Source organism: Macrobrachium rosenbergii, chromosome 40 (assembly GCF_040412425.1).
Source record: "Macrobrachium rosenbergii isolate ZJJX-2024 chromosome 40, ASM4041242v1, whole genome shotgun sequence".
NCBI classification, from domain to species: Eukaryota; Metazoa; Arthropoda; class Malacostraca; order Decapoda; family Palaemonidae; genus Macrobrachium; species Macrobrachium rosenbergii.
The window spans coordinates 23,608,000-23,623,360 of record NC_089780.1 but is presented as its reverse complement, the minus strand read 5'-3'; the positions used below and the strand labels follow the sequence as shown (position 1 = coordinate 23,623,360).

The window sequence follows — 15,361 nt, the reverse complement described above, 5'->3', positions numbered from 1 at the left end:
TAATTTTCTTTATATGTGCATCTGAAAATCATCAGTAGCTTACTGATGTAGAATTTTGGCACTTATAGCACAGCGTGCTCGTTAGATTTTTGAGATATGTTTAACGTGCTTATCTGGATCCAAAATTTTAGAATAAGTTTGGCTGTTATTAATATATACTATCCTTTGCAAATGCTGCTATCACTGGTTTGGGTGGAAAAATCAAGTGTTGAACTGCTATCTACAAATGAGCAGAGCTATTTATCATATAAGACTTGGTACAGTATGTGCATATGATCTGGTGTTAAGAGCTAAACAGAAATTAACAAAAAGGTCTTGGAAATGTTCAAAATATTGAAAAGTGGAAAAGATAAAAAAAAAGCAACTGCAACTCAATGTAGTCAAAACCAAGCCTATGGTGATCGGAAATGAATAAAGTATATACAGATGAGTGGCCACATGGCTACTGCATTGTCAAGAAATGTACCAACATTATTACACAGAAGAATTATGGTGAAGAAGACTGAAACTGAGAGGCAAACTTAGGCCAAAATAAAATCATAAAGTTTTACCATCTTTCCAGCCCAAGAAAAAGAAGAAAAGGTACAATACGTGAGACAAGGGATTCTGTTCTTATAAATATCTCCATCATCTAAATGTCACTCTGGCTACTCGTAATTCACATTTCAAATCTTGGCCTCTGTCTTTAGTCCAGAGACTAAACCATTAGTAAAGTAAAATCACTGTAACTCATATTAATGACAGTTAAATAGCAAGAAAGTCTATAATTTAAAAGAGAAAATACTTTAACTCGGACCCTGTAAAAAATATATTTATTTTATACACCTTCTTGACTTTTCCCCAATTAAATTTCTTGCTTCAAATTTGCACATTACAGATCTTGTATTCCTTTATAACAAATTAATTCATGGCACTTGCAAACAGTCCTGACTCTAAAGTCCTGACGTCAAGACTCCACAATATAATGTAGGACCCATTACTCTTAAACTTATACAAACATGGAATCTAATATGAAAATCATATTGAATTTAAATACTGTATACCATTTACATAACAGCCACCATAAATTTTCCACACATGGAAATAAGGTAAGTACAATTCAACAGGGTTTACTTCTTTCACACTCAAACACCACTGCTAATCACTATTACTATTCTTATATTCTCCTTGAACTTATAAATCTGAAATGAATTTTTAAAAAGGAAGTGATAAACATACAATGATAAATTTCAGCTAACTGGAAGAGATGCTTGACTGTAAACCAACAATACCTGAAAAGAAAATAAATTATGAAGAACAGGAATATAAACAAACATTTCCTCTGAAAAAAAAAAAAAAAAAATTTGATATGTAAATCAATTTCAAAAGTTCTTACCTGCATAGCATTTTTCATAGTAGTCATCAAGTTTGGCTTTTTCCCAACACGTGAAGCATCAGATTTGGAACGCGGTCGGAATGATTCAAAGAATCCTGGACTTGCCTCCTTTTTCTTTTCCTTCTCTTTTGTGGTCGCATTGAGAACATCGTCCCCAGACTTACGTCTCTGCCTGGCTGCCACTAAAAGAAATAAGATTTTGTATAGTATCAATGTCATCCTCACACCGAAACTGTGCACCAAGTAAACAATCCCACAGTGTTAGATGTCGCTGCCCATTTCATATACTATGAATATTTCCTAAGCTTAGAAGATCAATGACCCATGTCTTGAAAACCTTAAAATATGCAAGCAGTAACTAAACTTTATATCAACATTCCAGTAACACCTAACAACTAATCTCTGCACATATTTAAAGTATCACATTGCAATATAAATCTAGAAAATGAAGCACAGATATACTTCAACGCAAAAATAATACTTTTTCTCAGTTAACTACACAAAAGGTTCTAAGAAATTTCAAGTACCAAATTAATAACAAACATATACTGTATTTCAATTGCAAAACTTGATTTAGACCCTTTAGTCACTCAACTTCTAAAAGAAAAACAAATTTATTCAGATTCATATACCAGGTTTACTTTTTTGACAAATGTTACCAAATAAAGTGAGGCCTACATCAACTTAGAATAGCTCTATCTACAGTGTGTTTTGAATCAACCTAGGTCTGGGAGAACCCCATTAGGTTGGCTGATGAGTACTGTAATCCCTTTAACATATTTGTGAAATCTGACTTGGCCCACACTAAAAAAACAGCCTCCAGATACAAACCTGGACCTGCCTGCTTTCCTAATGGAAGCTGAATGTTAAAATTGTGCTTCCTGAAACTCAGGGCCCCAAATTTGAATATAATTCTGACTAGAACTTCCGCAAACAATTTTCAATTATGATTACATCTTATAACTTCTTTTCAAATGCAATATCATACAAAATCTAACGAACAATAAAATTAAATGGCTATTAACTAAATACAGCCATACTAACCATTTTGATTCAGTAAATATTACAACAGAGCACAAATTACTGTATTCAGACTAATGCCTGGTCTATAAATTAACATTACATTTGCAAGTCGAAATTATCCTTACTTCTACCTAAACACAACTACTAATACAATCCTCTGTCCCACAAAAAATAAAGCAGAAAACATTCATAGTGTATGAGTAATAAAAAAAAAATGTCCATAAACAGTCCATGCTTTAGATAATGCAAATGTAAAAGGCTGTTTTCAAAGACAATATTCAGAGTAGCACAGGCTTATCCCTTTCTCATACCAATATCCATGTTAATAATTCAAAGCACCAACGGAGTATTTTTGGAAGTTGTTTCTCATTACCAGTCTGTAAATTTGGTAGAATGAAATAAAACCAATAAATGTAGCTGCCAGTGACGAGATCAGTATTGTAGAAGTTTCAATATCCATAGCCACACAAAACAACATGATTTTGTAAGCACACTCACAACCTTTTAAATGGGAAGAATTATTTAAAATTACCACCCACTCTCTCTCCTAGGTTAAAATACCGATATTCCTAGCCATCCTTATCATAAAATTAAGCAAAACAAATACAGTAGCTTGCTATTCAAAAGGGACAACAGTTATTAAAAGCACACAGCTAATGACACATAGCTATACAATACTCTACACTTCTAAAGCTAGAACACATCACTAAACAAATACACAATTTGATTTGTATGTAAATGTTACAGAGTTAAGGGTAAATTTCACAAGGTTTACAAAAAAGTCCACACAAACATTTTATACATGCTTTTCTTTCTCAACATACCCCAAAATTTCATGTTAAAATTTCCAGTGTTAGTAAATTTAAACATTTCATATTGGTTTTCATGCTATGAGGAGAATCAAGAGAATTTTATGGTTAAATTTCAGTATAAATAATGGCTAAAATCGGAACTCAAGTTCTGAAACCATATCTTTTATCAGGCACAATTCCTATCAGTCTCACAAGAAAAACACTTAGATCCATAAGCATTTTAAGAGAATAATTTTCATACAAAACAGTGCGAGCCATTTACCGCAGTACCACTGGAGACTGCCCAAGCACTGTAGATTAGAGTGGCTGCCCCACCTGTGGTCACTGCCACCACACACTCACACAAATACACACACAAACTTGACCTGACCCTTCATTATCTTTGGCAAGCTGAAGGTTATGTCATTGGGTGTAACCCACTTTGGTGTAAACTGCCAAAGAGACTGGGGATTTCAAAACAGATTAGGTTCAGGAGGTCCCCTTCTCTTCCAGGCAGTCTACATCAGTATATCTTTGTTCCTTGTTCAATTTCTTAGATTGTTAGATGCACAACTGATACATCTGGGGTTGATGCTTATCCAGTCTTAAAAATGATATCAGGACCCTAAGCTTTTATTTATATATGGCAAAATTCTGAACATTATTTATACTGAAAAAGATTGCTTATCTGTTTTGATCAAAAATTTTGATTTCTAGGGGTAGGCTTTGTCTAATGAATTATATCTGGACGAATTAGATTGCAACCTTTTATACTCTGTTCCATATACCTTCAAGGAATCCCAATGGTATTTATCTTTCCAGCAATTTTCAATGTGCTTCTTTCTCCTCTTGTACATGGAAGAGTATTATCATTTCTTGGACTGACTTAGGAGTACTGTATTGTGTTTTGTTACTGTGATGCTGATGATGTTCATTTCCTACAAATTTTGAAAAGCCAGCGACTGATATTTTGCAGGTGTCTGTACCAGCCATTCATCTGGTTTTGGGTTTAAGCATATGGCTTTTCAAAACTTGTAAGAAATAAATGTCATAATATTGTTCCATACTGAAAAGAAGAAAAGAATTGCCTTCAAAATAAATACTTGTGGAATCTCCTAAAGTAATCAGTCTTACATACAAGTACAGTAATCTTACTTTTTTATGTTTCCAACAAGCTGTCAATGTTCTCTAGAGCTAGATCTAGTTTGGAATTGCTTTTCCTCTTTTTTGTTCTCATCCAGTCTGAGAGTTATTGGACTCAATGAATGTTTTAGTTGTTTCAAGTCAGGTACCTATAACCATTGTCTATGCCACTGCCTGTTCATCAACTTTTTTGTACAATATTTTCCTCTCATAATACAAATTCGCCTCCATTCAAGGCTGTCGGATTTAAGATTTTTCAAAGAGAGGCATGATCAAGATCCCCATTCTGCAAGAGTTTTGAATTCCAGTCCATCCCTGCACTTGGTACAATACCCCTGTGAAGCTGGGTGTTGGTAGAAATTAGCAGCATCAACTCGACCATACTCTAAGTTTTACTCGACCATACCCTAAGTTTTTTTTAACAGGCATGTAAATAAAACAAGGATACCCATACACTTCAAGCTTAGATTTCAACTCCTACAGATATTACGTGCCGTTAAATTCTTAACCACTTCAATTTATATCAAGATAAGAATGATAATGTCAAGAGGCAATGACAGTTAAATAAGTTTACATACCAGTTGTAGCAATTAGAATTCAAGACATTTCAACATCAAAAAGCATTAATTTAGTAAGTGAAACCTTTATGAATTAATTTCTATTAAGCAGATTTGTATACACTGCACAAATTAAAGTTATTAATTAATAAATGAGTAATTACAGTCTATTTCCACCTTCCTATAAAAAGAAGTCCATTATTCTAAATTTTTATATCCTTGCAATTGTCAGCCTACAACATTCTAGCATGGAAATTATTGTGAACCACTACGTCACTGTGAGTGTATTGTGATGAAAACCAGTCACAGTGTGTATTGTGATGAAAACCAATCTCACTGTGTGATAGTGAGTGTACTGAAATAACTATTGATCACTGCTTCATTCAACTACAACATACAAACAGTATAAATGCAAGGGTGCTATGTTCAGTTAAAAACCAATGAAGAAAACTACTCACTAAAGTGATCATTAACTCAAGTGTGATATATTGGCACTGAATTATCACTGTACACTGAATTGTAATCCCACTGCAATAAATATGTTGCAATGATAAAAGATATATCGGATGAAAGGGAAGACAGCAAGAGAAAGAAGTGGGAATTACAATAGCTTTGCTTCAATTTACATTTCAGTATTCTAATAAAATGAAGTTTGTGTGTAAATCTAAAAATGCAATTCATGATTGCATCACAAACTGAGAATGTACTCTACATAGCTACAGCTCTGTGATTAGCAACCTAGAATTGTAATGTGTGTGCATCCAAATGCAGTCTCTGAAGTCAGCATTGAATGCTTATTCCAGTCTTGTAATCAAGTCAGATAGAGGATCTCCATTGTACTCCAAAGTCATTAGTATTAGGATTTATAATAATTTCACTTCTATCAAAATTCAAAGAGAATGACTTTCTATTAGAATCTTACAAAAATGTTCAACTCCTGCTGCAATACAGTAAGCATATACATGAAAAAATCTGAATATTTAACTGAAAGAGAAGTGTCTTTTTCTGCAAAAAGTGAAACTCTTCAATAGAACAAAGTATCTTTCAATTTTCCAAAAGTTGTTACATGTATATTTTCTAATTATAAACTAACAGTCTTTTCAACTGAATATTTGTACAATATGTGATTCCACTTTTGGTCAGTCATGATAAATGTTTGTGTCACATCTCTCTGTCTAGGCTATCCTTATAATTCAAAAGAATTAAAATAAATCATAAGAAAACATATGGCAATGCTACTCCCAAAACAAACCCTGACAAAATACCATCACCAGGCCACCCCCAAAAAAATTAAGAAAACCAAATAGGATTAGAAGAGAAAGCAAAAAAAATTACACTAATGAAAAAAAGTAAATTAACGCCTTTGACACGCAGTAATTTCCGAACAACTTCTCTTGAAGAGAAACCATACCTGCACCTTATCAATCTTCTGTGCAACATTCTTAATCAATGGTGCTTGGGGAAAACATAATACCATCAGCCTTCACTTTAAAACTAGAAAACTGACAAAAAAAAAAAAAATGCTATTTGAAGTCTTGATATGAATTAGTGTTTCAATATTAGCAACTTCCTGAAACCAAAATGCATGAGTGTTTCGGTGTGCGAGTTAGTACAATCAAACCACTTAATCTTGCAAAAGCAGTTAATGCATTATAAGTTACTTGCAAAACATAGATATATATTTCAGGTGAACAAGCGCGTTATGCTCGGCAATCCAGGTTGTCTTTCCTTAAGTTAAAAAGTAGTATCACAGAGTTTAAAACTAGCTAATTACATATGGCTCTGGCATCTGATTTGGAGCGCGGTCTAAAAGAGTCAAAGAACCCTTGTGGGCCTCCTTCCTTACGACGGCTGCTTGCAACGTTGTTGGCATTATTGGTCGCTGCCGCTAGAATATCGTCACCTGATTTGCGACGCTGGCGGAAGGAAGCTGAAATAACGAAGGGTTGCAAAAAAAAAAATTATAAGGACAACTCAAAATGATGAAATAAAAACCATCTGCTATGGTATGCAATTAAAAAACCCAATGGAAATTTCAAATAAGAAAAAATAGCAGTCAAGCAAAAAAGATACATGACAATAGAGACACAATAATACAGGAAACATGCAAGAAATCTGCAAATAATAAAAGTCAAACAAACAGAATGTTATGTTAAAATAGCAATGCAGACTGAGTCATAATACACAAACAGACTTTCCCTCACTTTAAAAATTATGACCACATTCATGTAAAAGTAAAGCTGTTTACAAGGACTTTATATTACAATAGGAAAACAAAATGAAAAACACACTTCCCTAATAAAACCACATCATAATTTATTGCTCACACTTTTAATAACAAGATTTTTAAAAATTTGTGGTAGAGAACTGAGCTGATAATGTAAACCTAAGAATTTCTAACTCATTATCACGCTCCAAGAGCCCAAGTATACAAACATTTTCTCAAAAACAAAAAAGGGTAGTTTCTGCTGTAGTATAATCATTATTTTTGTGCTACAAAAAAAATGAAACAGCAGCAGTATAAACGTAAAATTATCATAAGAGAAATAAAAAATGCTGTTCTGTTTCTATCAATACAAACCATTTACATTTACTCATACATAAATGCCTGTTGGGGCATACAAAAAGAGCCATGATAACCTGCTTGAAATGAACAGTGTAGATTTTCCTTTGTATCATTCCAAAGCCTATGAAATACTCAGCCAAATCTAGGCTAGGCACAAATACAACAGAAGGAAGCAGTAGGCTGGCCACTATTAGAATAGAAGGTTCCAAGCCCAGAAAAACAGAAGCTGGCAGTAAATTTCAAAGCTTACCAGCAGAGGGAAAGAAATGGTCACTTTACTGTGCAATCGAAGGAGTGTTAATTTTTAGAGTAAGTATGAGAAGTAACCAAAGTGCTACGAAGCCACCTGGTAAGAGGAGGTATTTGTTTCTTTGGCCCAAAAGAGCACTGTCAAAATACTACCTACAGAAAAGGGCAACATCCTGAGGAAATAAAAACAATCAAGAGGTAAAAAATCACGAGAAGAGAAGCCAACCCAAACTTAGTAGCTCACAGACTCAATATTTCAGTACTTTTGGCCATGTTGATGACGTCAAGTTCCTAGGAGCAAATTTATGAGGTCTAGCATGGCTATGTCCTTGGAGATTTAGTCTGACCAACTTCATGTTGACTTAGTTAGAGGTGACTGTATCCATGATAGCTGGGGTTGTGTCCCTGACAGTGAATATCGCTTGTTCTTTACAGTAAAGGGTCCCGAATAATTTTTAGAAGGCCTGACCCCAAAAGCATTTGATGAGCTGAGGTGCTACTGTATTATATTCCATAAATAACTTACACTCCCACAAATCCATAAGGAACTGTGAGGCCATGAAATGAAAATGACTAATTTGTAACAAACAAATAAAACTGTAACCTTATTTCGGTTACATAAACTCTGACATGCCATCATGGCATCAAGAGTGCATTTACACACACACACACATGCACACACACACACAACCAAACTATGCAAGTCCACATCATTTGGATGTCTAGAATGTTACAAAACAAATACAAAAACAATGAACAACAAATACAGATTCAGTGAAGAGTACTGAGTGCACATGTCTGCCCATAAAGATCCTGAATTAATTAAAGAGAATGTCAGACAGCAAAAGGAGTGACTTCTTGCAGGACCTTCTTCCTTCTCCCTTCCTACTGTCCCACTCATTTTAAGCAGCTATTCCTCACTTGATCTGTCAACCCTAACAGGGAATTTAGGCATAAGCAAAGGTACGATAGTTTGTAATTCATATGAACATAAACATTCAAGATAAACATGATATACATACAAAATACAATATAGAAAAAGGTTTTTCATGAAAAAAAGATACCTTGTACATTTCTGGTAAGGAACAAATTAACCAAAATTCATATCTGATAACTAATCTCATGTGATAATACAGTACTGTACTATCAAGCCAAACAATGTATGATAGGAAGAACAATCAGGTGAGATTCCTGATCTGGCTGGTGTAACTGAGAAAAACAAACTTTGACTGACACTTCATGAAACAAAAGATTACTCTGACATACTCAACTTGACCTGACACTCAAATACAGAACAGGTAAATGCTGGTGCACTTCTGTGACATATTATACTGTGTGGGTAAGAACACGTAATATAAAGGATGAAAAACCCAGGAACAGTGTGTCATGGGTGACGAGAATAGCTTGATGCTTCCTTGCTTCTACTTAATATTTTCACTGTTATACTGTACTTTATATATTGTATGCTATACACTGTTTTATTACATATAAACTCTCTGCACACACATACAGTGTTTATACAATATACTGTACTGTATTAAATGCACAAATGTCTGATAAAAAAATTAGTTCCTGAATTTAGCAAATGGTATCTGCCCAAACCTTAGTAAATAAAAAGGAGAATGGGTCCACTATACTCTCTGCTGAGAAAAATCAATCTCTAGACATGAATTCTCCTTCTTGAGGGTGGCTGATCAATTTACATGGAAAACCATAAATCTGAAAATTAAAATTCTGTATATAATTTCCCTACTGGTACTAATAGTTAAAAACCCTGCTAATCATAAGCACCCATGACTCATAGTACGTGTTATTTGCATTCTTTTTAACTGACTCACACGAATAAAATAATCAAAAGATACTGAAAGTCACATAACATTACAACAGTACACTACACTTGCAGGTGCAGCATTGCTAAACACTTTCCACTACCTTATCAACCTGAAAAACACGCTCCTATATAGTATATTTCCGAACTCCATTTACTCAATTTGCTCTTGTTTACTTGGTCATGCAAAGGGTATATTACGGAGGTCATCACAACAATATGGGCTAATTATTAATCACTGGTGTCCATGCCTTACCTGTCTCTTGCGGGGGGGATGGGATCTGATCCAGAAGGATGGCTTGAGGGGGTAAGGACGAGGAGAGTCATTTTACATTCATTACTATTCATTAAGAAAAAATGGGTCCCTTAGTAAGGGCGACTGATGTTACCAACGATTATCTCTCTCTCTCTCTCTCTCTCACGTAAAAACTTTTGAATCGAAATCTAATGCATTAGTTTATAGATACAATTTTTCACTATCGATTAATTCATACATTCACTACTATTCAGTAAGGAAAAATGGGTCCTTAGTAGGGGTGACTGATGTACCAATGATTATCTTTCTCTCCCACATCAAAACTTTTGAATCAAAATCTACTGTATCTACAGATCCAATTTTTCATTAACTACGCCTTCAGATTTCAGCCACTTGCTTATTTGCTAATTCTGTCTGTGCAGGATACGGTGCTCGCCTGGTGCTAATTCACCTTGAAGGGTTAGCGTGAAGTTATTCCTCATGAGAGAATATATGCTTCAGTTGGGTCTATCCCTAAACAAGCTGTTTATATCATTCAGACAATGTGTAAATACACAACCTTTTTAATGATGTGCTCAATTTTCCTACAGATAATGTAATTTTAACTTAATCTTTACTTTGTTTTGATATAATCTTGAGAAATAACATTTCATCAGATGAATATATCATAGGCTAGTAGGTCATAAGGTAGACTATTATTTAACTTTGCAAATATCTTTCTTTCATCCAGGTAACTTCCTACGGACCCTTCCAGACCTTTGTGGGTTTATTGTACATCATCAGCAGAATTAAAGCGACTTGAAAATTAGTCTACCAATTTTATAATGATATTTCAATTCAAAAAAAGCTTGGTACCAATTTTCTAAAGATATTTCAACTCAAAAAAAAAAAGCTTGTAAGTTATTAAACCCATAAATAATTTACTATTTTTATGTCCTAATAAAAAAAAATTGTCACAATATCAAAATCATTCAATATGTCTACTTGTGCGATGCCCATCCTCTTTAAAAAATTTACTTTACTAACAGGTATACAACAAATATTTCTGAATATATTGCAGCACTGACCAAAACTCTGGATGTTAGCAGCCTAACAAGAAGACCTTAAACAGTTCAATACAATTCAGCACAAGTCAAATTTTCAACCTGTACAATAGTATCAATAGGCTTTCCTTAGTCTTATTCAGCATAAAAAAACTACACAGGAAATTCTTTTCCAGCTTAAAGGATGTGTAAATAGCTTAGAAAATGCAATTTTCCAACCTAGAGAGAAGGAAAGGACCAAGCAACATGGATATCCATGATTAACATACTTTACAATCTTGGAAACTTAAGCTATAACAAATCCCTGGGGTCTGTTTTTAAATTTTTTACAATTTCCTAAAAGTCTCGATCTTCATAAAGGACTGTGATGACTAAAGATAAGTTTAACAAAGTAGGAGCCACTGCTTTTACTTAATCCTAATTTGGTAGCACATCATCTGACCTACGGTGGATGGAGCCAAATCCATATCTTGACCAAGGCCAATATCATCAGCGTTCTGTTTTATCGTCCTTATGTTCCTTTTCGTTACAGTGGCTTAACAACTGACTATATAACTTTTTAATTCCTTGCTTTTATGACCCTGTCATGATGTAGTTACAGGCTATTTACTTTACTTAAATGTTAAGCATCTGGTATATGGGCCAGGCAATTTCTAGTAACACCTTTCTTGACCTATATTATTTAGGTCTTTCTGCTAGCCTAGAGTACTGCACTTATTTCAATTCCACTTTCATATTTGCTGTCATTAATCTTTTACTCTGATCACTCTTGTTCTATACCATCATTGACTAGTCTAAATTATTTTTCTTTTACTTCCTAGCCTCAATTATCTGGTAACTAGAGCTTAGTCAGACATGCAAAAAGCAAGCTTCGCTGAGCACACTGTAGTAACCACCTTCTCAGATCCAGTATATGATCTTTGCGCTATGGATTAGGATCATGAGATCTGCTTGACCTCAGTCAGCAGTCCCTCACCAGAGTCCCCTGTTCCCCAACCTCCTGCTTCCCTAACCTGCCCCTACTCCCTAACTTCTTCCTAGATAAGAGGCTCTCTCTCTCTCTCTCTCTCTCTCTCTCTCTCTCTCTCTCTCTCTCTCTCTCTCTCTCTCTCTCTCTCTCTCTCTCTCTCCTGATACCTAAAAATATTATTTTGTAGTACTGTAATATGATTATGATTTAGAAAATTTTGTCCTTAAAGAGAAATAACACAAATTGTATTCTCCTAAAGGATTAAAACATTCACAGCAATATTCACGTAACTTAATAAAGTATGCATCATTCAATTTATAAAGAATCCTACGATTAGGATGTTACACATAATACTTGCTTTACTTTACAGATTTCAAATGATAAAACTATTTGCAACAAATCTAATAACAATGATCAACAAGTGAATGACAACTGGTATAAAACTTTAAAGTGAAGGCATGCTAGAAACCATTCATCTTGTACCTCTTTCAGCTTTTAAAAGGCTGTTTCGACATTTACTGGCAATGTGTCTGAAACCTACACCTGATTGGCCACGTTTAATTTCTTCATACAGTTGTAAAACATTGAATCAGAGCATTTACAGGTAACAATGCACATCCTCAGAGAAACTAAATGTCAAGATAAACTTCAACAAACAATTTGTAATTTAAGCAGAACCCACTGCAGCCTTAGCAAGTTAATTCCCATACAAGATAAATGTAATCTATGTCTACCTATCACTGGCTAAATTTATCATAAAATACACTTAAGAATTAATAGTAAAGATTTTGTACACCTTACACAATTGAGATAATATTTCAACTTACATAATACATTAAAAAAAATCATCCACAAAACACCACTTAAAGCAATGCACATTGATAACAAAAATGACACTTATGACCATCAATATTAACATACAAAATTCTCTACACAATATTCTCTAACAAAATTCTCTAAACAAACCTGGGTTACATTTACACAGCACAATTTCATGTACCTGTCTATCCATACTATAAGGAAAAATGTAAGTGTAATGTATAAAAAACTGGTTAAACAACAAAGCAACTGATAACATACAAAAATTCCTTGAGCAGTTCATCCACCAACAATTCCGAAAATATACTCGGCGTAAATCAATCGAATACCATGGCAAACACATAGTCAGGTATCTCAGCTCCATAACTTCAAATTTGTAATAAAACTTCTGTAGACTGCAAAGGGCAGTGCCTTCTGCAGGATGTTTTTACTGTATATTCATGCATACACATACCTTCAGTACATACTGGAAACAGTACATAAAATAGATGTGTAACAAAAGTGTTGCATCATTTTATCTTCTACTGAAAAAACAGACCAAAGTAAATCAATCTCTAAAAATGTAAATTTTCAAAATGTTTTAGGCTTGGAAAAAGTAACATATCCCATAAGCTACACCACTCCCTGAATGGAACATGCACACACACACACCCAATTAATACATGCATACATACCAACACACATATACAGTACTGTACAGTAAATGTACATGTGCACCTTTCAACTTTTTTCACATAAAATAAAATGACAGTAGCCAGTGTAGTAAGAAATTACACTCTGCTCAGTTTGGCTTCCTCCAGATGTCATGCAGGAATAAATGAAGATCCATGAATTAAAAATGGGGCTGTTGCATTTCCAGGGATATAAAGCAAGTACAGCACACAGGAAGGATAGGAGTGACTGCCTAACCTAGCCTTTCCCTGCCTAATTTAACCTAACCTCAGTATCACTTCACCTTACCTACCCTAGCGCCAAGGATTCTGTCCCTGGACTTGTCACATCCATCCACTGGAAATGTATCCAACCCATGAAAGCTAATATTACTAATATTTACTTTAGTTCATGCCAGAAATTCTCAGCCTAAATTTGGGAAGATCAACAAAACCAAAAGGTTATGAAAGTTACCGTAAAAATTCATCTTAAAACCTTTACCTTCTTCCTCCTTTTCGGCTTTGATCTTGACCCTCCGCGAATTGGCAACACTCCAGGTGCCCGAGCGAGGGCGAACTCCACTGGACTGCGCCGAACCATCGCCACCGTCAATTCCAGACGATACCCCGTACCCGATATCATGAGACAAGTCTGTGGAACCATCTTGGGCTTTGCCGGAGGACCCAACACCCGCAGTTTCCTGTAAAAACATTCACTTTAACAAGAGAACTTATACCACAAAAAAGATGTACTGTATTAGAGTACATGAAGTTCTACAGCAATGCCAGTTAATGCAGCATTGCTATACTAGTACATGCAAAATTTTAAACAAACTGATCAGAGATTTTTCAAGAACTCAAGTAACTGTCCTCATGTTGCTACAGATTTTAACTAAAGAAAGATGTCTATAGATGGGGATAACAGATAAACATGTAAATAAATCAAGCAGAAACAGGAACAAATACCTAAAAATTGTTAAATAACTAAGAAAAAGCACCATATCGTGCTGTAACATATATTAAAAAAATAAAGTTGACATTAAATAAAAAAAAATGATAAACTGAACAAAACACAAAAATTTATAAAAAAATTTTCTTCCTAGAAATTAATAACAATTGAGGCAAAAAAAAAAAAAAAAAAAACAATTATTACAACTTATGATGTGATACAGTGAATGTAAGACTGAATGGCTGCCCAGGGGGTGTAGGATATGCCTTTCGGACAGAAAGATTCCACAGGTTTTTTAAGAGTAAAAACAACAGGGGTGGAAAAAGAATTCCATATGCATAAAATAACTTGATATACCACATTGTTCAGGCAAGTGGAAAGAACGGAGGATAAGATGATAGGTTAATGACCTATAAAGTGCTGGATAGATGGAACCTAGAAAGTATAAAAAAAGATAAGTTTTGGCATCCATGAAGTGTTTAGAGTGCATAAGGAACAAGTAGGTGTGTGTGTGTGTGTGTGTAAAGGAGTTCAACTTACACTATCAATGTATAAAATGGCTAACGTGAATTTTTTGTGCAAGATTCATTGACTATTTATATATGTGTAGCAATGTGTATGTATATATACTGTATATGTATGTATATATACTATATATGCATATATATATATATATATATATATATATATATATATATATATATATATATATATATATATATATATATATATATATATAGTGTATAACATCCTTACTGATAATGGATTACTGACAGATTTTCATCTCTAAAAATGTTTACTCATGTCCTTGGCAGGTCAAGCCTCAGTCCTATCTCAAAAATCAGCTTCACACCCACAAGAAGTTTTATTGATTGTTTTATGCCATCTCTGGCTGAGAGAGAGAGAGAGAGAGAGAGAGAGAGAGAGAGAGAGAGAGAGAGAGAGAGAGAGAGAGAGAGAGAGAGAATTTCCCTTTGCTCATATCTAGAAACAGTAAGTCAAAATATTTTTGCTTTGTCATTTTCTGAGCTTTTTTCCACAGACACTCAGCTGACAAATCCATCTTTTCCCCTTCTTTCAGGGAAGGGAACTCTGATGTTATCGATACTTTTATAAGTCAAGAAAAGTAGTAAAAGTACGTT

The 15,361-nt window shown here is 34.3% G+C and overlaps 1 protein-coding gene across 19 annotated transcripts in view; it reads right to left on the bottom strand.

Moving 5' to 3' along the window:
• SNF4Agamma (SNF4/AMP-activated protein kinase gamma subunit) overlaps positions 1 to 15,361 on the bottom strand; it is a 394,547-nt gene that overhangs the window by 192,739 nt on the left and 186,447 nt on the right. For 14 of the 19 annotated variants that reach the window (XM_067083365.1, XM_067083360.1, XM_067083346.1 and 11 more), the window contains exons 3-5: positions 13,773 to 13,971; positions 6,664 to 6,819; positions 1,376 to 1,557 (exon numbers count right to left, since the gene is read on the bottom strand). In XM_067083365.1, the coding sequence (XP_066939466.1) occupies positions 1,376 to 1,557; positions 6,664 to 6,819; positions 13,773 to 13,971 (537 nt within the window). Of the gene's footprint in view, positions 1 to 1,375; positions 1,558 to 6,663; positions 6,820 to 9,788; positions 9,831 to 13,772; positions 13,972 to 15,361 lie in introns of all 19 variants that reach the window. The other 5 variants (XM_067083358.1, XM_067083364.1, XM_067083357.1 and 2 more) reach the window with 2 other exon arrangements.